A 20,657-nucleotide genomic window follows, 5' to 3' on the forward strand; every position below is an offset into this window, starting at 1 on the left:
TACAGAATACCATCTGTGTATTCACATAATCTCTGGTCCCCTTTCTATTGAATGCCATTATTCATTCCTTTCATTACCTTGTTTACAACATAATCAATTACCATAATAAACAGTAGAGGGACAGTATTTAAAATAATTGTAAAATTTTTATTGGTAAATAAGAAAGTTATGACAAATTATTATTAGTATAGCAACATACGGCAATGTATTGTACCAATACTGTACCAGTACTGTTTTATTTACTATTTCTATAAACCTTCCTTGGCAATTTTATTGATTCTCTCTTGAAGCTGGTTAACTCCCAGGCTCTTTGGAAATTTCCAACCCTTAACCCCCAGGGGGTTATTTTTTTCCCATCACATTTTGCAGTATATTTTTTTTAAATGGCTCTAACAGCCTTAATTTTTGTCATAGAGAGGTCAGGTTGGTCTCATTCTCTTGGAAAATGCCTGAATTTTCTCAAAAAAAATTATCAAAAATATGAAAAAAAAAATTTTATAACATTTTTTTGCAAGGACGTACCGGTACGTCCATGGGGGTAAAGGGATGGCTTTTGTGAAACGTACCCGTACGTCCTTTGGGGGTAAAAGGGTTAACTGCTGATGTCTACCCTTTGACTTAGAATTACCAGTTTTTTCCCTGTAATTGCTCTAACTCTCTAATGTAACACTGTGTTAGGTTCATATGGGTGTGTATGGGAGCACTGTGAACTGAGATCTTATCTCTTTGTCTTAACCCTTTTACCCCCAAAGGACGTACATGTACTGGTACGTTTCACAAAACTCATCCCTTTACCCCAATGGACGTACCGGTACGTCCTTGCAAAAAAAAATGTTATTTTCATTAGTAAAATAAATTTTTGAATATACTTACCCGATAATCATGTAGCTGTCAACTCTGTTGCCGACAGAAATCTACGGTCGGGATACGCCAGCGATCGCTATACAGGTGGGGGTGAACACCACAGCGCCATCTGTGGTCAGGTACTCCAGTACTTCTTGTCAACACCACCTCAATTTTTTCCTCGGTCCACTGGTTCTCTATGGGGAGGAAGGGTGGGTCAATTAAATCATGATTATCGGGTAAGTATATTCAAAAATTTATTTTACTAATGAAAATAACATTTTTCAATATTAATCTTACCCGATAATCATGTAGCTGATTCACACCCAGGGGGGTGGGTGAAAAACCAGTGTACAAGACTAAAGGATAGCTAAGTATCCCGTATTTTATTTTATTAGTTATTCAAAAATAACATAAAATAAATAAGTACCTGGTAAGGAAGACGACTTGAACCATTACTCTGCCTTTATTAAGTACGTCTTCCTTACTGAGCGTAGCGGTCCTCTTAGGATGCTGAACGACTCTTAGGTGCTGAAGTATAAAGGGCTGCAACCCATACTAAAGGACCTCATCACAACCTTTAACCTCGGCGCTTCTCAAGAAAGAATTGACCACCCGCCAAATCAACAAGGATGTGGAAGGCTTCTTAGCCGACCGTACAACTCATAAAAAGTATTCAAGAGAAAGGTTAAAAAGGTTATGGGATTATGGGAATGTAGTGGCTGAGCCCCCGCCTACTACTGCATTCGTTGCTACGAATGGTCCCAGGGTGTAGCAGTTCCCGTAAAGAGACTGGACATCTTTGAGATAGAATGATGCGAACAATGACTTGCTTCTCCAATAGGTTGCATCCATAACACTCTGCAGAGAACGGTTCTGTTTGAAGGCCACTGAAGTAGCCACAGCTCTCACTTCATGTGTCCTTACCTTCAGCAAAGCAAGGTCTTCTTCCTTCAGATGAGAATGTGCTTCCCTAATCAGAAGCCTGATGTAGTAAGAAACTGAGTTCTTAGACCTTGGAAGAGAAGGCTTCTTGATAGCACACCATTAAGGCTACTGATTGTCCTCGTAAAGGTTATGACCTTTTTAGATAGTACCCAAGAGCTCTAACTGGGCAAAGTACTCTCTCCAGTTCGTCCCCCACCAAGTTGGACAGGTTTGGGATCTCGAACGACTTAGGCCAAGGACGTGAAGGAAGCTCGTTTTAGCAAAAAACCGAGCTGCAAGGAACATGTAGCCGTTTCAGATGTGAAAACTATGTTCCTGCTGAAGGCGTGGATCTCACTTACTCTTTTAGCTGTTGTCAAGCACACGAGGAAAAGAGTTTTTAATGTGAGGTCCTTAAAAGAGGCTGATTGGAGAGGTTCAAATCTCGATGACATAAGGAACCTTAGGACCACGTCTAGATTCCAGCCTGGAGTGGACAACCGACGTTCCTTTGAGGTCTCAAAAGACCTAAGGAGGTCCTGTAGATCTTTGTTGGTGGAAAGATCCAAGCCTCTGTGGCGGAAAACCGCTGCCAACATACTTCTGTAACCCTTAATCGTAGGAGCTGAAAGGGATCTTACGTTCCTTAGATGTAACAGGAAGTCAGCAATCTGGGTTACAGTGGTACTGGATGAGGAAACTGCATTGGCCTTGTACCAGCTTCGGAAGACTTCCCCTTAGACTGATAGACTGAGAGTGGATGTCCTCCTTGCTCTGGCAATCGCTCTGGCTGCCTCCTTCGAAAAGCCCCTAGCTCTTGAGAGTCTTTTGAAAGTCTGAAGGCAGTCAGACGAAGAGCGTGGAGGTTTGGATGTACCTTCTTTACGTGAGGTAGACGTAGAAGGTCCACTCCTAGAGGAAGAGTCCTGGGAATGTCGACCAGCCATTGCAGTACCTCTATGAACCATTCTCCTGCGGGCCAGAGCGGAGCCAACCAACGTCAGCCGTGTCCCTTTGCAAGAGGCGAACTTCTGAAGTACCCTGTTGGCAATCTTGAACGGCGGGAATGCATACAGGTCGAGATGGGACCAATCCAGCAGAAAAGCATCCACGTGAACTGCTGCTGGGTCTGGAATCGGAGAACAATACAACGGGAGTCTCTAGGTTATCGAGGTAGCGAACAGATCTATGGTTGGCTGACCCCACAGGGCCCAAAGTCTGCTGCAAACATTCTTGTGAAGGGTCCACTCTGTGGGGATGACCTGACCCTTCCGGCTAAGGCGATCTGCCATGACATTCATATCGCCCTGAATGAACCTCGTTACCAGCGTGAGCTTTCGATCTTTTAACCAGATGAGGAGGTCCCTTGCGATCTAGAACAACTTCCACGAATGAGTCCCTCCCTGCTTGGAGATGTAAGCCAAGGCTGTGGTGTTGTCAGAGTCCACCTCCACCACCTTGTTAAGCTGGAGGGACTTGAAGTTTATCAAGGCCAGATGAACCGCCAACAGCTCCTTGCAATAGATGTGAAGTGTCCTTAGCTCCTGATTCCATGTTCCCGAGCATTCCTGTCCGTCCAAAGTCGCACCCCAGCCCGTGTCTGAAGCGTCAGAGAAGAGACGGCGGTCGGGTTTCTGAACAGCCAAAGGTAGACTTCCTTGAGAAGAAAGCTGTTCTTTCACCACGTGAGAGTGGACCTCCTCTCTTCGGAAACAGGAACTGAGATCGTCTCTAGCGTCATGTCCTTTATCCAGTGAGCCGCTAGATGATACTGAAGGGGGCGGAGGTGGCGTCCCCCTAACTCGATGAACAGGGCCAGCGATGAAAGTGTCCCTGTTAGACTCATCCACTACCTGACTGAGCATCGGTTCCTTCTCAGCATGCTCTGGATGCAATCTAGGGCTTAATAGATCCTTGGGGCCGACGGAAAAGCCCGAAAAGCTCGACTCTGAAGATCCATACCCAGGTAGACAATGGTCTGGGATGGGACGAGCTGGGACTCCTCAAAATTGACCAGGAGGCCCAGTTCCTAGGTCAGATCCATAGTCCATCTGAGAATCTCCAGACAGCGACGACTTGTGGGAGCTCTTAAAAGCTAGTCGTCTGACGGAGCCGGACACAAGATCATGGTACTGCTGCACAGTCTGTGAACTGTCAACCATGGGGAAGCGAGGAAGTACCGCGACAACCCGAAGCTGTCTAGACTGTCTGGGTCGTACAGACAACTCCTTATCGGGTTGCTGAGGTTGCCGCACTGCGTCACAACAAGTCACTTCTGCTGGTTGTTGAACGTCTTCCCAGTGACACACTGACTCCGTAAACAAAAAATCCTCTAACAAGGACTAAGCTTGGACTACATGTCTTGCAACAAAGCTCAAGGTCTATGGGAGCAGGTGTGGTAACAGACGGGGTTAGCGACTGAAGTGGAACCATTACCCTCCCTGGAAGCATGTTATGCTTAAATAAAAGTCCATAGGAGGCTAAGCAGCTAAAGGCTCCTCTCCAAATGACAGAGTCCTCAAGGGAATATCAGAAGGAGGGAGAATAGCACTTTCTCATCTACAGGAACCATATCCGAGAAAAGCTAAGTTCTCTCAGTGAGGGTTTAACTGGTGCAAAAGCAGCAGACTAGAAGGCAACGTTATGAAACTGCTTGACAGTCTAGTGAGTTGGCAACAACCGAAGATGTGTGACTGAGGAGCATGCGGTAAGGTATGCAGAGCATGCTGTATGCAGAGCATGCTGTATGTAGAGCATGCTGTAAGGTAAGCAGAGCATGTTGCATGGCGTGCGGCTTATGCTGCATGTGATGAGGCTCATGCTGCATGGGATGAGGCTCATGCTGCATGGTATGAGGCTCATGCTGCATGGTATGAGGCTCATGCTGCATGGGATGAGGCTCATGCTGCAAGGGATGAGGCTCATGCCGCATGCGTTGAGGAGGATGCCGCATAGCATGAGGCTCCTGACTCATGGGTTGAGGCGGTTGCCGCATAGCATGAGGCTCCTGCCTCATGGTTTGAGGAGGATGCCGCATAGCATGAGGCTCCTCATAGCATGAGACTCCTGCCTCATGGGTTGAGGAGGATGCCGCATAGTATGAGGCTCCTGCCTCATGGGTTGAGGAGGATGCCGCATAGCATGAGGCTCCTGCCTCATGGTTTGAGGAGGATGCCGCATAGCACGAGGCTCCTGTGAGGTTCCTGCCTCAAGAGTTGCGTCTGCCTCAAGGGTTGAGGAGGTAGCTGCGCAGAGAGAGGCTCATGCTGTGAAGAATGCGGTTGCTGCATGCGTTGAGGCGGCTGCCTCATAGCATGAGGTTCCTGCCTCAAGAGTTGCGTCTGCCTCAAGAGTTGAGGCTCTTGCCTCAAGAGTTGAGGCTCTTGCCTCAAGAGTTGAGGTTCTTGCCTCAAGAGTTGAGGCTCTTGCCTCAAGAGTTGAGGTTCTTGCCTCAAGAGTTGAGGCTCTTGCCTCAAGAGTTGAGGCTCTTGCCTCAAGAGTTGAGGCTCTTGCCTCAAGAGTTGAGGTTCTTGCCTCAAGAGTTGAGGTGGCTGCCGCAAGAGTTGAGGTTCTTGCTTCAAGAGTTGAGGTGCTTGCCTCGAGAGTTGAGGTTCTCGCCTCAAGAGTTGAGGTTCTTGCCTCAAGAGTTGAGGTGGCTGCCGCAAGAGTTGAGGTTGCTGCCTCAAGGATGGAGGATGCAAAGCATAAGGCTCCTGCCTCAAGTGTTGAGGAGGTTGCCGCATAGCAAGAGGCTCCTGCCTCAAGGAAAGTGGAGGTTGCTGCACAGCGCTGGTATCTGGCAACTCCCAAAACGGCAGCTCACGCATGGAGGCAGGTTGAGGAACCTCAACATCATACGTCTGGCAGGATGGACTGCGCAGAGGTGGAGGAGCGCTCGCAGGAGGAGGTGTGCTAACCTTCTCTGCCTGAAACTCCTGCATCAACACCGCAAGCTGAGACTGCATTGTCTGCAGCATAGACCACTAGAGTTTAAGAAAGACAACAACAAACGGAGCTACAACCCGTTGAGACTGAGGGTCTAAAACAGCTGGTGCGGCAACAGACAGAGTTACTGCCTGTTGCGATACCACCTTGCCTCTCTGGGAGGTGTGCAGTTGTCGTACTGCAGCAAGTCCGAACTGACCCAGTGCTAATGGCACCACCTAGGAGTTGGACTTGCGCGGAAGGGACCGACTTGCACTTAAAAGCTGCAAGATTTGGTCCATGGTTTCTGCGAGAAACCTCTTCCGCAGACGAGGAATAAAAGGGCTCTCTCGTCTTTGTGTGGGTGGGGTGATCACGTCGGCAACGTGTGTAGATACACCCGAAACCACGGAGGGAAACGTCTGTTCGTCGATCAAGGCCTGCTGAACCCATAAGTCCTTCGACATTACTTCTCCCCTGGGCTTGGGAGCTTGTAAGAGGTCCCAGACTAGGCGAACAACTGGCACGAACAGACGAACCCTCGAACGCAACACTGTAACACTTTGCGCTTATCACTTTATCACTTTTGATTTTCTGTTTGCACTTATTTCACTGAACTCGAAACTTTAAGTGGTTTGTACCTGAAACACGCAATTCTATCCTTCATTAAAAGTTAGTAATTGCGAAAACAGTATTACAATGTAACAGAAAAACATAATGAAAGATAAATAATTCAGTGGCTGGAAAAGAGACTAAACACTAGATCAAATAAACTACGTTTAAAATCTCTCACCGCATAAAGCTTGAGAACAAGAATAAAACTCTAGAAACGTTTACCTTCTTCCCCTAAAGAGACTAGGGAGAAGAGCAAAAACGATAACAACGTTACCCGCTTGAACGAAACGTTTATCCTCCTCTCTCTCCCTCCGTCTCTATCTCTCTCTCTCTCTCTCTCTCTTGACTTAGAACCTGAGAGAAGAGCCCAATTATATATATCGTTAAAACATATTATTGTTAAAGGAAAAAAACTGAAAGATTTCCCAAATAAAAAGTTCCTTTATTAGAATTAAAACCATTTAAGCTAAGAAAGAATGAACAAAACGCTAGAATCGATTTACTCTTACTGCAACGTGACACCGTGAATGCTCTCTCTCTATCGTAACGATAGAGCGCAAGTTGAAAGTTCTGAACGTCAACAACTGCAGAGACAAAACAAAACGTTAGTTCAACTTTAAAAACAGTACGAGACTATCAAAGAAATTCTTTCAAAAACATTAAAATAGCATATGTTAACAGGTAAAAACGAAATGACGGGCTCAATGTAAATTAACTTCGGTTCCAAGAAAAGACCGCCTACTATTAGGAAAGGTCGAATATAAACAAATATAAAAATTAATTTTAATAAGTTTATAATAAAAGGAAGTTAATCGAAGAGGCCTATAAAAGGCGGAGAGATATAAAATAAATCTATAACTTTTGTTAAGCAAAATTAAGAAAGAGAGTCTATACTCTCTTCGACACCAACACTTCCGTCTAAGGGAAGGGTCGGCCATTTAAAAGTGAAAGAGAGTTCATACTCTCTTCGTCACCATAAATAATCAAATTAATTCCAAAAGCTAGCTAAGCTAATGATAAAACTTCCTGAATAGCGAAAGCTAAACTCTAGAGTAAATACATCACCAAATCGTGAGCAATAACTCCAGAATCAACAGCGTATCCATGTAGGTCTAGCCGGAGGCACGACAGAGGAAAAATTGAGGTGGTGTTGACAAGAAGTACTGGAGTACCTGACCACAGATGGCGCTGTGGTGTTCACCCCCACCTGTATAGCGATCGCTGGCGTATCCCGACCGTAGATTTCTGTCGGCAACAGAGTTGACAGCTACATGATTATCGGGTAAGATTAATATTGAAAAATGCTATTTAAAATTTTTTTTTCCATATTTTTGATAATTTTTTGAGAAACTTCTGGCATTTTCCAAGAGAATGAGACCAACCTGACCTCTCTATGACAAAAATTAAGGCTGTTAGAGCAATTTAAAAAAAATATACAGTACTGCAAAATGTGCTTAAAAAAAAAATAAGCCCTGGGGGTTAAGGGTTGGAAATTTCCAAGTAGCCTGGGGGTAAAAGGGTTAAGTGTCTTTAGTTGAGAGAGGTGCTCAAGAACACATCCCCTGGTTCCAGATTGTGGTTATGTCAAGGAAATTCTACAAAAACACATTACTATTTATCAAATTTAATGGAATGTCATTTTCTGGCTTCTATATATCTTCTTGTGAGAGCCGTTTACTGTACAGTGATACCTCGGTAGTCGAACGACTCTATACTCGAACAATTCGGAGTTCGACCAAAATTTTCGAGAAATTTTTGCTGCGGTGCTCGACCAAAAATTCGGTACTCGACCAGCCGAACACGTGACGACCGCATGGGCTTTGTGATGATCGCGCCATCTCGGCCACTCTCGCTTGTTCGGGAAGCATCAGTTCTCTCGAGAGCGTCACTCAGACAACGCGCGATCAGCATTCGTTGTGATTTAGTGATTTTCAGTGCTTTTAATTGCTTTTTTAGCTTTCATAATGAGTCCCAAGAAAGTAATGAGTGTTAAGGGGAAGGAGAAGAGGAAAACAGTGCGAACAACGATCGAGTTGAAGAAGGAAATTATAGCGAAATATGAGAATGGTGTACGAGTGTCCGATTTAGCGGTAGAATACGGAATGGCGAAGTCGACCATTTCTACGTTTTTAAAGCATAAAGAAATGATTAAGAAGGCGAATGTTGCAACGGGAGTTACGGCGGTAACTAAGCAAAGGCCACAAGTGATTGAGGAGATGGAAAAGTTGCTTTTAATATTTATTAAAGAAAAACAGTTGGCCGGGGAAAGTGTTAGTGAAGCGTTCATTTGTGAAAAAGCGTTGCATATCTATGAAGAATTAGTGAAGAAAAGTCCGAGTACCAGTGAAAGTGATTCATTTACATTTAAAGCGAGCAGGGGTTGGTTTGAAAAGTTTCGTAATAGAACAGGTATTCATCGTGTTACTAGGCATGGGGAGGCAGCTAGTTCGGATCAAATTGCAGCCGATAAATACGTGGGGGAATTCGATCGGTACATAAATGAACAAAATTTGATCGCACAACAAGTCTTTAATTGTGATGAGACTGGGTTATTTTGGAAGAAAATGCCAGCCAATACGTACATTACCAAGGACGAGACGAAGATGCCAGGTCACAAGCCAATGAAAGATAGGCTAACATTGTTGCTGTGTGCAAATGCAAGTGGCGATTGCAAGATCAAACCCTTGTTAGTGTACCACTCGGACAACCCCCGGGTGTTCAAACGAAATAATATTTGTAAAAGTGCACTACCAGTTATGTGGCGCTCGAACACTAAATCTTGGGTCACAAGACAATTCTTTACTGAGTGGATAAACGAAGTGTTTGCCCCCCAGGTTAAGGCTTACCTCATTGAAAAGAGCTTGCCAATGAAATGTCTTCTGGTTATGGACAATGCTCCTGCACATCCTCCAGGTCTCGAGGATGACTTGAAAGAAGAATACAGCTTTATCAAAATCAAATTCTTGCCCCCCAATACTACTCCCATACTCCAGCCCATGGACCAACAGGTCATTTCAAACTTCAAAAAACTCTATACCAAGGCCCTTTTCAGAAAGTGTTTTGAAGTGACCAGTGACACGAAGTTGACCCTAAAGGAATTCTGGAAGGAACACTTCAGCATCCTCAACTCTGTTAACATGATTGACCAAGCTTGGCGAGGTGTGACCTATAGGACATTGAACTCTGCCTGGCGTAAGCTGTGGCCATCATGTGTCACAGAGAGGGAGTTTGAAGGTTTCCAACCAGAGGCGGGTCCAAGCACTGCTACCCCTGTAATTTCTGATGACACTGATGTCGTTGAGGAAATTGTTGTCATGGGCAGGAGTTTGGGGCTTGAGGTCGACAAGGATGATATTGATGAGCTTGTAGAAAGCCATTCTACTGAGTTGACTGTGGAGGAATTGTTGCACCTGCAACAACAACAGCAGCAGGATCTGATTGTGGAGCAGGAATCTTCAGAAGAGGATGAGGTAAGGGAGGATGTTCCAAGTTCTCTCATCAATGAAATTTGTTCCAAGTGGGCAGATGTGCAGGCTTTTGCTGAAAAATACCACCCAGAAATTGCAGTAGCAAACCGGGCAGTGCATATGTTTAATGATAGTGTCATGTATCATTTTCGAAGAATACTGCAGAGGAGGAAGAAACAATTAACAATAGACCAGTTTTTCACAAAAGAAAAGAAAGCTGCTACATCAAAGCCTGTTTCTCCTCCAAAGAAGAGACAAAGAAGAGAAGAAACCCCTGAAATAGATCTGCCCACCCTTTCATTGGAGAGAGAAACAACTCCTGAAGGAGAACTACCCCGCCACATCATGGAAGGGGACTCTCCTTCCAAGCAGTAACCTCCCCCTTCCATCCTCTCCACATCCATCCCTGTATGCCATCGAACCGCTGCTCAAAGGTATGTTCACTACAGTACAGAAAATGGTTTAAAATTGTTTTATTTTAGTACAGTAAATGGTTTAAAATTGTTTTATAGGATTTTCTGACCAATTTCATACACATTTAGATAATTATTGTTGTTTAGGTACACGTTTTATTAATATTTTGGGCCTGTTCGAGTGCTTGGGAACGGAATAGAATATATACCATTATTTCTTATGGGGAAAAAAAATTCGGTACTCGAACAAATCGGAGGTCGAACACGGATCTCGAACGGATTATGGTCGAGTACCGAGGTATCACTATTTATTGCTAGGCAATAATGGTGCTTATTCTCTCTGTGACATGAGCCGTCAGTTAAATTGTGATTTGAATAACTGTTATCAATAATATAATCTTTTCAGTTTCTCATAGAATGTTTTTCAAAAGAACGCTAGTTTGCTAATAAGAATTTCTGTGCATTGGGTTCAGTGGTAGCAGCAGATGAAGTAATCAAAGATTAATTCAGTACCTTTAACCCTTTAATCCCCAGGCTCTTTGGAAATTTCCAACCCTTAACCCCCAAGGGGTTATTTTTTTCCCAGCACATTTTGCAGTATATTTTTTTTAAATTGCTCTAACAGCCTTAATTTTTGTAATAGAGAGGTCAGGTAGGTCTCATTCTCTTGGAAAATGTCTGAATTTTTTCAAAAAAATTATCAAAAAAAGGAAAAAAGAAATTTTTTATAGCATTTTATTGTAAGGACGTACCGGTACGTCCATGGGGGTAAAGAGATGAGTTTTGTGAAACGTACCAGTACGTCCTTTGGGGGTAAAAGGGTTAAGATATAAAAATTTTCTACACAGAAAATTTCAGTGATGGGTAATATAGTGAAACATAGTTTGAAATGTAATTTCTTTATTTCCTGAGAGTAACTCTGAGGTCTTATAAGTCCTTGGTGTCATTATCAAGCTTTAGTTCCTAACGAATATCCTTCTTTCATAAGTCTTTTTATAGTTATATGAAAAGTCTGTTTTAATGTTGTTAATGTTTTTAAAATATTTTATTTCCATTTTTCATCACTTCTTATATCGCTTATCTATTTCCTTTCCTGATTGGGCTATTTTTCTCTGTTAGAGCCCTTGGGTTTGTAGCATATTGCTTTTCCAACTAGGGTTTTAGGTTAGCAAGTAATAATACTAATAAAACCTGGACATATGAGCTATTACTCTTAGTTATGGTAAATTACCATTAAACTAATTTGTAGATTAAGGTGATTCAAGTAATTTCAAGTAATTAAGTATGACAGGGCTTTACATTTCCTGAATCTTTCACTATCCCACTTCCTTCCCAACACGAGTCGGCAATATGAATGTCAGCGACAGTTTATAGAAATAAGTATTCCATTAATAAAATCACTTCTTTCTATACTCGTCTAGCAATCGTACACACAGGTTCCCTGCCTCCTCATTGACTAGTGATGCCAAGAGGTTGTTGAACTAGTTTTAACTTTGAGACTAAAAGACAGAGGGATAAGATCTACCTAAGTGGCAGTGTTGCCATAGAGAGCTATATCTAAATAATACACTAGATGGGTAAAGCAATTAAGAAAACAGGATATTCTTAATTTGATGGTAAACATCGACATTAAACTAGCTTCAAGAGAGAAGCGATATGAGTGCCAGACAAGTATAGAAATGCGTAATTTTATTAACCCTTTTACCCCCAGGCTCTTTGGAAATTTCCAACCTTTAACCCCCAAGGGGTTATTTTTTCCCCGGCACATTTTGCAGTATATTTTTTTAATTGCTCTAACAGCCTTAATTTTTGTCATAGAGAGGTCAGGTTGGTCTCATTCTCTTGTAAAATGCCTGAAGTTTCTCAAAAAATTATCAAAAATATGAAAAAAAAAATTTTATAGCATTTTTTTGCAAGGACGTACAGGTACGTCCATGGGGGTAAAGGGATGAGTTTTGTGAAACGTACCAGTACGTCCTTTGGGGGTAAAAGGGTTAATATTTTGTTTTAGTACTATACAGTATCTTTCTTTCCCACCGTTAGGCAAAATGAGTATAAATATTAGTCCTTTAATTATCAAAATTTTGTTTTACTATTGTACAGTACCTCTTTTCCCACCATTCCCCCTACATTAAGGGGTTGGTTGCCTGACGCAGCCTCTCCAAAGCCTTCTATCAAAAGCATCCCCTTCCACCAAACCTCTTCTCTCCTATCATCCTTCACCTGTCTTGCCATCCAAATTCTTTGCCTCCCTCTCAATGATCTCCCCCTAACAGGTTCCTCCCTAGCAATGTACAGTATAGGTAGGCATAATTTCTTTAACCCTTTTACCCCCAGGCTATTTGGAACTTTCCAACCCTTAACCCCCTGGCATTTTATATTTCAAGCACATTTTGCAATATATATTCTTTAAATTGCTCTAACAGCCTTAATTTTTGTCATAGAGAGGTCAGGTTGGTCTCATGCTTTTGGAAAATGCCTGAAATTTCTCAAAAAATTATCAAAAATATGCAAAAAAAAATGTAAATAGCAGTTTTTTGCAAGGATGTACCAGTACGTCCATGGGGGTAAAGGGATGAGTTTTGTGAAACGTACCAGTACGTCCATTGGGGGTAAAAGGGTTAACTATTAGTAGCGTTTAATGGATCTCTATTATCTGTAGATTTCCCCCTCTAGGGAATAGCGAGGGACTGGGTTGGAAAGTATTCACAAATTTTGGCTAAATACTCCACTGCTAAGGCTCATGAGGCCGTTCAGCATCCTAGAAGGGGTGGAAGCTCCGAACATAATTCCCTTGGAAAATGAGGAACAACTGTAAGTATTTTGTCTTTCTGTATTGTATGACAATAAGTGAACATTAAACAACTAAAGTGCTTCTTTGAATAACACTACCTTACCTTTGGGTGATGGTGGTGTTGATAATCCTTTGTAATTCTCTGACTCTTCATGCAATTTTTCCAATTCTTCTTCAACACTGTTAGATTCAACATCCTCACTTAACCTCTCTGTGTGGACAAGAGTAAAAAAATTGACAGGTAAATTCAGAAAATGTCTTTAAAACATGACAAATTCATAGATAATTTGTATTTTTCCTAACTATTCAAACCTTAGCTATTTAATATGGGCTATTACTTCGGCGGATCTGAATGACGAGCCATTAGATTTTTAACAAGGGTTTACTACCCCACCGCTAGTTAGCGGGGGGTAGGGAGGGGCTAGCTTGCTTAACCCCCCCCCCCAAAACACACACACACCGGTGAATACTTCACTTTACTTAGAGGTAGGACTTCACGGGGGATAGGGCTGGCGGGCAAGTTTGATTAAATAGCTAAGGTTTGTATAGTTAGGAAAAATACAAATTATCTACGAATTTGTAATTTGTTCCGTAACTGAAATACAAACCACGCTATTTAATATGTGTGACTCACCCCTTAGGAAGGGTGGTAAGTCCCTGCCATACTGGCTTTGGCTTTGCCAGGGGACTCCATATTTGAGTGTATAAGTACTCTACTCAGGAAATAAGGAGTCCCTGCACCTCAATAGCATTGCTGTGCAACTGCTGCGGCCTACATAAGCTGTGTGTGAAGGTGAGAAGAGTGACTTGTCCTAAGAAGTTGACCTGGAGTTCTTCAGATGGAAATCTAGGCTAGGTCTCTCCCAATACCACCTCGTCAGGGTATGGGGACGCGACAGTATTAATCTTAATACTAGGAACACAAGGGAGCACGCTCCCTCTAGGATTTTTACCTCCCCTGGAGGACTTCCTGCCCTTCCTGTCCTTGACAGGAAAGGGCTTAGACACCTGCAGTGGTTTGAGGTCAGCTGTGCAGAGAACCCAGGATGCTGCTTTCTCCAAGGGAGGAGAGGATGAAGAAAAGAATAAGGGCCAGACCAACCTTTTCATTCATGCAGACTAAAAACTGGGTAACAATGCCCTTAACCTTCTGCTACTTGTCCATTAAGGAGCCTGAGGTTAGGACCAGCTGTTGTGCGGCCACCACAGGGCCGATAGAGAACGTATCGAGTCTCCTGTGTGTCACGTCTTGCAGGTAGTGGGCTGTGAAGGTCGTCTGACGCTTCCACACCCCAGCTTGCAGGACCTGCGTCACTGAAGTTCTTTTTGAAGGCCAGGGACGTAGCTATGACCCTGATATCATGTGCTCTGGGGCGACGTGATGGAGGAGGGTCAGGATTCAAGGCTAGGTGTATTACCTTGCGAATCCAGGCTGAGATGGTATTCCTGGTGACCCTCCTCTTCATTTTCCCAGTGCTCACAAACAAGGCTCCCACTTGGGGACGAACTGCAGCTGTTCTTTTAAGATACAACCTCAGACTCCTTACTGGGCACAGTAGGAGATGGTCTGGGTCATCTGTTACAGAACGAAGACTCGAAACCTGGAAAAAGTCGAACCTAGGGTCCGGCACTCCCAGATTCTGAGTCTTGGCAACAAACTCAGGGACAAATCTGAACGTTACCTCCCCCCATCCCCTTGAATGGGCGATGTCGTATGAGAGACCATGGAGTTCGCTGACTCGTTTGGCCGATGCCAAAGCTAGTAGCAACACCGTCTTCCAAGTAAGGTGGCGATCTGAAGCCTGGTGTAATGGTTCGTAGGGAGGTCTCTTCAGAGACCTGAGAACTCGAACCCCGTTCCATGGAGGTGGTCTCACTTCTGACTGAGGGCAGGGAAGCTCATAACTCCATATGAGTAGAGAAAGTTCCAGCGAGGAAGAAATGTCCACTCCTTTGAGCCTGAAGGCTAGGCTTAAGGCTGAGCGATAGCCTTTTACCGCCGAGACTGAAAGGCGCATTTCTTCCCCCAAATACACGAAGAACTCTGCTATTGCTGGAATAGTGGCATTGAGGGGAGAGAAACCCCTTCTACGACACCAACCACTGAAGACTCGCCACTTCGCCAGGTAGACCCCTGCGGATGACCTGCGCAGGTGTCCAGATATCTTATTCGCAACTTGTTGCGAAAATCCTCTCTCAGCGAGGAGGTGCTGGATAGTCTCCAGGCGTGAAGTCAAAGCGAAGCTACGACTTTGTGGAAGATGTTGGCGTGTAGTTGTTTGAGTAGCTCGTGACGTGGAGGGAGTTCTCTCGGAGGCTCCGTCAGGAGTTGCAGAAGGTCCGGAAACCACTCTGCATGATGCCATAGTGGAGCTATCCGGGCCATCGATAGATTGACCGATATTCTGGTCTTGTTGAGTACCCTCCTCATCAGACAGAACGGGGGAAAGGCGTAAACGTCGATGTTGTCCCACCGTTGCTGGAAGGCATCTTGCCAGAGAGCCTTGGGGTCCGGGACTGGGTAGCAGTACAGCGGGAGCTTGAAGTTCAGCACTGTAGCGAACAGATCCACAGTCGGGGAACCCCACAAAGTCAGGACTTTGTTGGCTACTTGAGGATCCAAAGACCATTCGGTACTCACTATCTGCGTCGCTCTGCTCAGACTGTCAGCGAGCACATTCCTTTTGCCTGGAATGAAGCGAGCTGAAAGTGTGACCGAGTGGGCTTCGGACCATCTCAGTATGTCTACTGCAAGATGGAATAGCTGTTCCGAGAAGGTACCTCCCTGCTTGTTGATATAGGCCACTACTGTGGTGTTGTCGCTCATCACCACCACAGAGTGGCCCGCCAGGACCTGATGGAACTTCTGAAGTGCCACGGATACGGCCTTCATTTCTAGCAGGTTTATGTGGAGGTACCTTTCTGATTCTGACCACAGGCCTGAGGTCCTGTGGTTCAGAACGTGGGCCCCCCACCCTATCTTTGATGCGTCCGAAAACAACATCAAATCTGGGGGAAGGACGAGAAAATCCACTCCCTTTCGTAGGTTCTCGTCTGCTAGCCACCACTGAAGGTCCGTCCGTTCCGCAGGACCCATAGGGATCAGAAAGTCCGGGGAATCGTGTCCTTGATTCCACCGAGACTTGCGTCACCACTGGAGGGATCTCATTCTGAGGCGACCATTGGTAACCAGCCAGACCTAGGAAGAGAGGTGGCCTAGGAGACGTAACCACGTTTGGGCTAGAAGTTCTTCTCGTTTGAGGAAAGGCCTTGCGACCTTCCTCAGCCTTGCTATCCTGTCGTCTGATGGGAAGGCTTGGCGGAGATTGGTGTCTATGACCATGCCTAGGTATACCAGTTTCTGAGAGGGCTGCAGAGAGGACTTCTCGAGATTTACCATGATCCCCAGATCCTGGCAAAGCTCGAGAACCCTGTCTCGGTGGCGAAGAAGGGTTGCCTCCAAGTCTACTAGGATCAGCCAGTCGTCCAGGTAACAGAGGAGACGGATACTGATCCTGTGAGCCCACGATGAATCAGGGTGAACACTTGAGGAACTGTGGAGAGACCGAAGCACAGCAACTTGAACTGGTAGATCTTGTCGTCTAGGCAAAATCTTAGGTACTTCCTGGAAGATGGATGAACTGGGATCTGGAAGTACGTGTCCTTCAGGTCCAGTCTACACATGAAGTCTTGAGGTCTCACTGCAAGTCTGACTGTGTCTGCCGTCTCCATGCTGAACAGAGTGTCTGACAAACCCGTTTAGAGCCGAGAGGTCGATGACTGGTCTCCAGCCTCCAGACGCCTTCTTTACAAGAAAGAGTCGACTGTAGAAGCCTGGGGACCCGTCTACCACTTCTTGGAGAGCGTCCTTCTTCAACATGGTCTCGACTTCTGCCCGGAGGGCTTGCCCCTATACCGATCCCATGGCAAGGGAGCTCAATGACACTGGCCTCGCTGTCAGGGGAGGTAGAGAGGATGTGAACGGGACGCGATAACCCTGAGCGATCACGGAAATCGTCCAGGTATCTGCCCCGAGTTGCTGCCACCTTGTCGCGCAACTTTGTAGGCATCACCCCACTGGTGGACATGCAGGGGGACTGCCAATCCTAGCGTTTACGGCCACGGCCGCTCCCTCTAGGATTTTTACCTCCCCTGGAGGACTTCCTGCCCTTCCTGTCCTTGACAGGAAAGGGCTTACACACCTTTGGCTTAGCTGCTGTAGTCTTTTTCGTACTCTTATCAGGACGGGGCTGCTGAGTTGCTGGAGGTTTGTAGGGCCTAGATGTCAGGGCCCTGTGGAGGAGGGAGTCTTGGTTGGACTTCCTCCACCTCTCAGCGGCTAGCTCCACGTCCTTAGGCTCAAATAGACTCTTACCGAGCACGGAAGAGTGTCTGAGCCTGCTAACGTCGGAACTAGGGACTTTCTGGTGGAATCGCTCGGCAACTGCGTCTCGACGTTTTAGGATCGTATTGGCCCACAAGCTCGAGACTTGGTGGGCCAGAAACTCGATGGTCCGCGTGCCAGAGAGTAAGAAAGTCTCCAGTGCCTTCCTGGTGCTTTGTTTGGACAGGTCCTCAGAATGCACCAGGATGCCCAGAGACCCCAGCCAGATGTCAAGCCACAAAGTTGCCTGCATGGCACACTTCGTCACCTTCTCCTGGCTTAGGATCTCAGTGGCAGAATACGAAATCTGCCGGTTGGAAAGTCTCTCGAGAGGGACTCCCCCGGTGAGTTCTTCCACAGAATGGTGAATGGGAAGACTTAAACAAGACTCCTCTAAGATCTCAAAGAACCTCCTCTGATGGACTTGAGGTGGAGGGAGGAACTTGTTACCGGCGCTGGATCTGTTGAAGGAGGCAAGCTCGGAGAGCTGCCCTTCGACCTTGTCTCTGGCACTCTGTATCCCTTGTGACCAGGGCAAGGCTGCACTGGCCCTAGAGGGCTTCTGGGTGCCATAGACTCGGTCTAAGACCATGTCCTTCCCCTCACGAGGAGGAATCTCGGGGTCCAGAAACCCATTGAAATTTCTCATGAGAGTCAGAACTTGCCAGGACACATGTTCTGACTCTTGATGCTCTCCTCCCGAAGGGCTAGCAGCAAAGTCTCCAGTCCCCAGAGGCTCTTCCTGGGGGGACACGTGGACATTCTCCGAAGGTCTAGCTGGTTCCTGTCTCATCCTTGTAGAAGACTTCGGCAAAGTCTTCGAGTCCTTCGGCTCCCTCCTGGGAGGGATACAGGATTCTAACAACGATGGATGCAGGCTCTTCTCCAGTCCGGCATGAGGAGACTTCTCAGGGAGAGACGGAGTTTCCCCCATTGGTGCGATGGGGGAACGGACCAGCTCATCCGACTCCCCTAAGGATGGGAAATCCTCATCCGCAGGGGAGGGAGAGAAAGTCTGGGGAGGAGAAGGAGCCTTGTGCAAGGATTTCCGAGGAGACAGCTTAGCCCTCGGAGAAGTCACCACGGAGGGGACTCCTCTCTTCCTCTTCAGGGGAGACGAGGTAGCCACTGCTTTTTGACCTAGTTCAGAGAACACACGCTTAAAAGCCTGCATGAGAGCTCTGACTATGGTACCAAACCAGGGCTGTTGGCTGACAGTCGCGCTGTCAGACACTCCCTCTAGAGGGAAGGGGATCGAACGATACCGAGGAAGAGTCGACAAACGAGGGTTCGCCTGAGCTGAAAGAGAGTCCTTAGACCTGTCCGAAAACCTCCCTTCCTCCGGCGAGCGCGCTGTTCTGCGCTTGCGAGGGGGGGAACGAGAAGAAGATCTGTCCGCCTGAAGCCCCAAGAGGTTGTGTGCGGGAATGCGCTGGCGATCGCGGCGAGAACCGCACTGGTAGTCGCGCGATGAGCCCTGCCCTGGATCGTGCGTGGCAGGAACGCGTGGTACAGGAACTTCGCGCATGTGCGCGTGACCGCGTACAGGTGACGGCGCGCAGGAGCTGGAACGTGGGGCGGTGTTGAAGGCAGGATAGGAGCTGGAGCGTGAGCAACCTTCTGCTCGCGTGTGCTGGTGAGCCCGTGCGGGCAAAATTATGGGGCGCGCGTGCGCAGGAGAAATATTCCTAGCGCGTGGGCGTGGAGCACGTGAGTCAGGAAGCACGGGGCGAGGGTGCGATTGCGCAGCCTCGTGAGGGCGCAAGGGTGAGCTTACGCGCTGGCGCGTAGGAGAACGATGAGCAGGTGGTGCAGGAACTGCCCTCTGAGGGGATCGTGGGCGCGCTGGGCGCACAGGGGATCGTGGGCGCGCTGGGCGCACTGGGCGCACAGGGGATCGTGGGCGCGCTGGGCGCACAGGGGATCGTGGGCGCGCTGGGCGCACAGGGGATCGTGGGCGCGCTGGGCGTACAGGGGATCGTGGGCGCGCTGGGCGCACAGGGGATCGTGGGCGCGCTGGGCGCACAGGGGATCGTGGGCGCGCTGGGCGCACAGGGGATCGTGGGCGCGCTGGGCGCACAGGGGATCGTGGGCGCGCATCAGGATGCGGACGCAAGGGTGTGTGCTGCTGGGATGGACACGCAACCGGAATCGGGCGCACTGGTGGTGTGCGCTGCTGCGATGGGAGCGCAGAGTGCGCAACAGGATTCGGGTGCATAGGTGTGCGCTGCTGGGCTGGGCGCGCGTGGCGCACAACAGGATACGGGTGCACAGGGGTGCGTAATTTAGAAGGAGGCAGGGGTACCTGTGAGCGCCCGTGCGCTAACTTAGGTACCTCCTGTACTGCGCGCTGGGCTGAAGGAGAGCGCTGACGCGTTGGTGAGCGCTTGCGCTGTGTCAGGAACTACTGCAATGCGCTTAACTCCAGAAGGGCGCTGGGGCCCTGGAGAGCGCTGACGAAGCAGGGAGCGCTTAGGCGCTGTCGCAGGAACTGCAGGAGGGCGCTGGTGGGCAGGAGAGCGCTGGCGCGGTTAAACAGGAACTGCGGGAGGGCACGCAGGGTTAACCTGGCGCGCATGAACCGGTGAAGGAGCGCGCACGCGCGCAAGGGAGTACAATGGCACTAGGTCAAGAACTGCAGCAAGACGGCGCACAGGGGGTGCCTGGCGCTTAAGGGACTGAGGCACAGTTATGTGCTCAAGTCCTTTGTGCCACAAAGGAACCGGTGCCTGTACAATGACAGGATCAGTATCCTTGAAGGGTGATGGCAGGACAGCAGGTCTGGAGGGTGACAGGTCAGGGGGTCCCGAAGGACGACCTTCCACCGAAGGAGATCGCGAACGATCTTCAGAAAGGTCTAAGGTGGTAGCTGGCAGGATCGGAGAACGGCGAGTCTCCTCAGCAGAGGATTGCGGGGATGACGAGCCAAAAAGGCGCCTCCTAACTCCCTTATGAGGGGAAGGAAGACCTCTACGGCGAAGGGGAGGACGAGCCTTCCGCCTTATACGCCCTCTAATGGGCCATGGGATCAGCAAGCTGACCTTCGTAAGGCCTCCGCAGAGGAGTCTCTGTAAGTGAACTCCCCCGGGGGGAAGAATCACCAACAGGAGAGACCGTGGGACTAAGTTCTGCCCTCGAAAGATGTTCGGAGGGGGAATCAGAGCTTTCAGTTACCTCAGCAACAACAGGAGCAGTTTGATCCGACACATCGGAGGCCTCCGTTATAACAACGTCGACGATAGACAGAGGATCTACGTCTGCTATCGCCAGCGATTGTTTAACAGCTGCTC

At 47.3% G+C, this 20,657-nt stretch overlaps 1 protein-coding gene across 2 annotated transcripts in view; it reads right to left on the reverse strand.

Annotated features, from left to right (window-relative positions):
• Positions 1-20,657, reverse strand: part of LOC137624563 (nucleolar protein dao-5-like) — a 62,804-nt gene that overhangs the window by 29,124 nt on the left and 13,023 nt on the right. For both annotated transcript variants that reach the window (XM_068355488.1, XM_068355477.1), the window contains exon 3: positions 13,087-13,194. In XM_068355488.1, coding sequence (XP_068211589.1) covers positions 13,087-13,194 — 108 coding nt within the window. The remainder of the gene's footprint in view (positions 1-13,086; positions 13,195-20,657) is intronic.

Source organism: Palaemon carinicauda, chromosome 2 (genome assembly GCF_036898095.1).
Source record: "Palaemon carinicauda isolate YSFRI2023 chromosome 2, ASM3689809v2, whole genome shotgun sequence".
In the NCBI taxonomy this organism is placed as follows: Eukaryota; Metazoa; Arthropoda; class Malacostraca; order Decapoda; family Palaemonidae; genus Palaemon; species Palaemon carinicauda.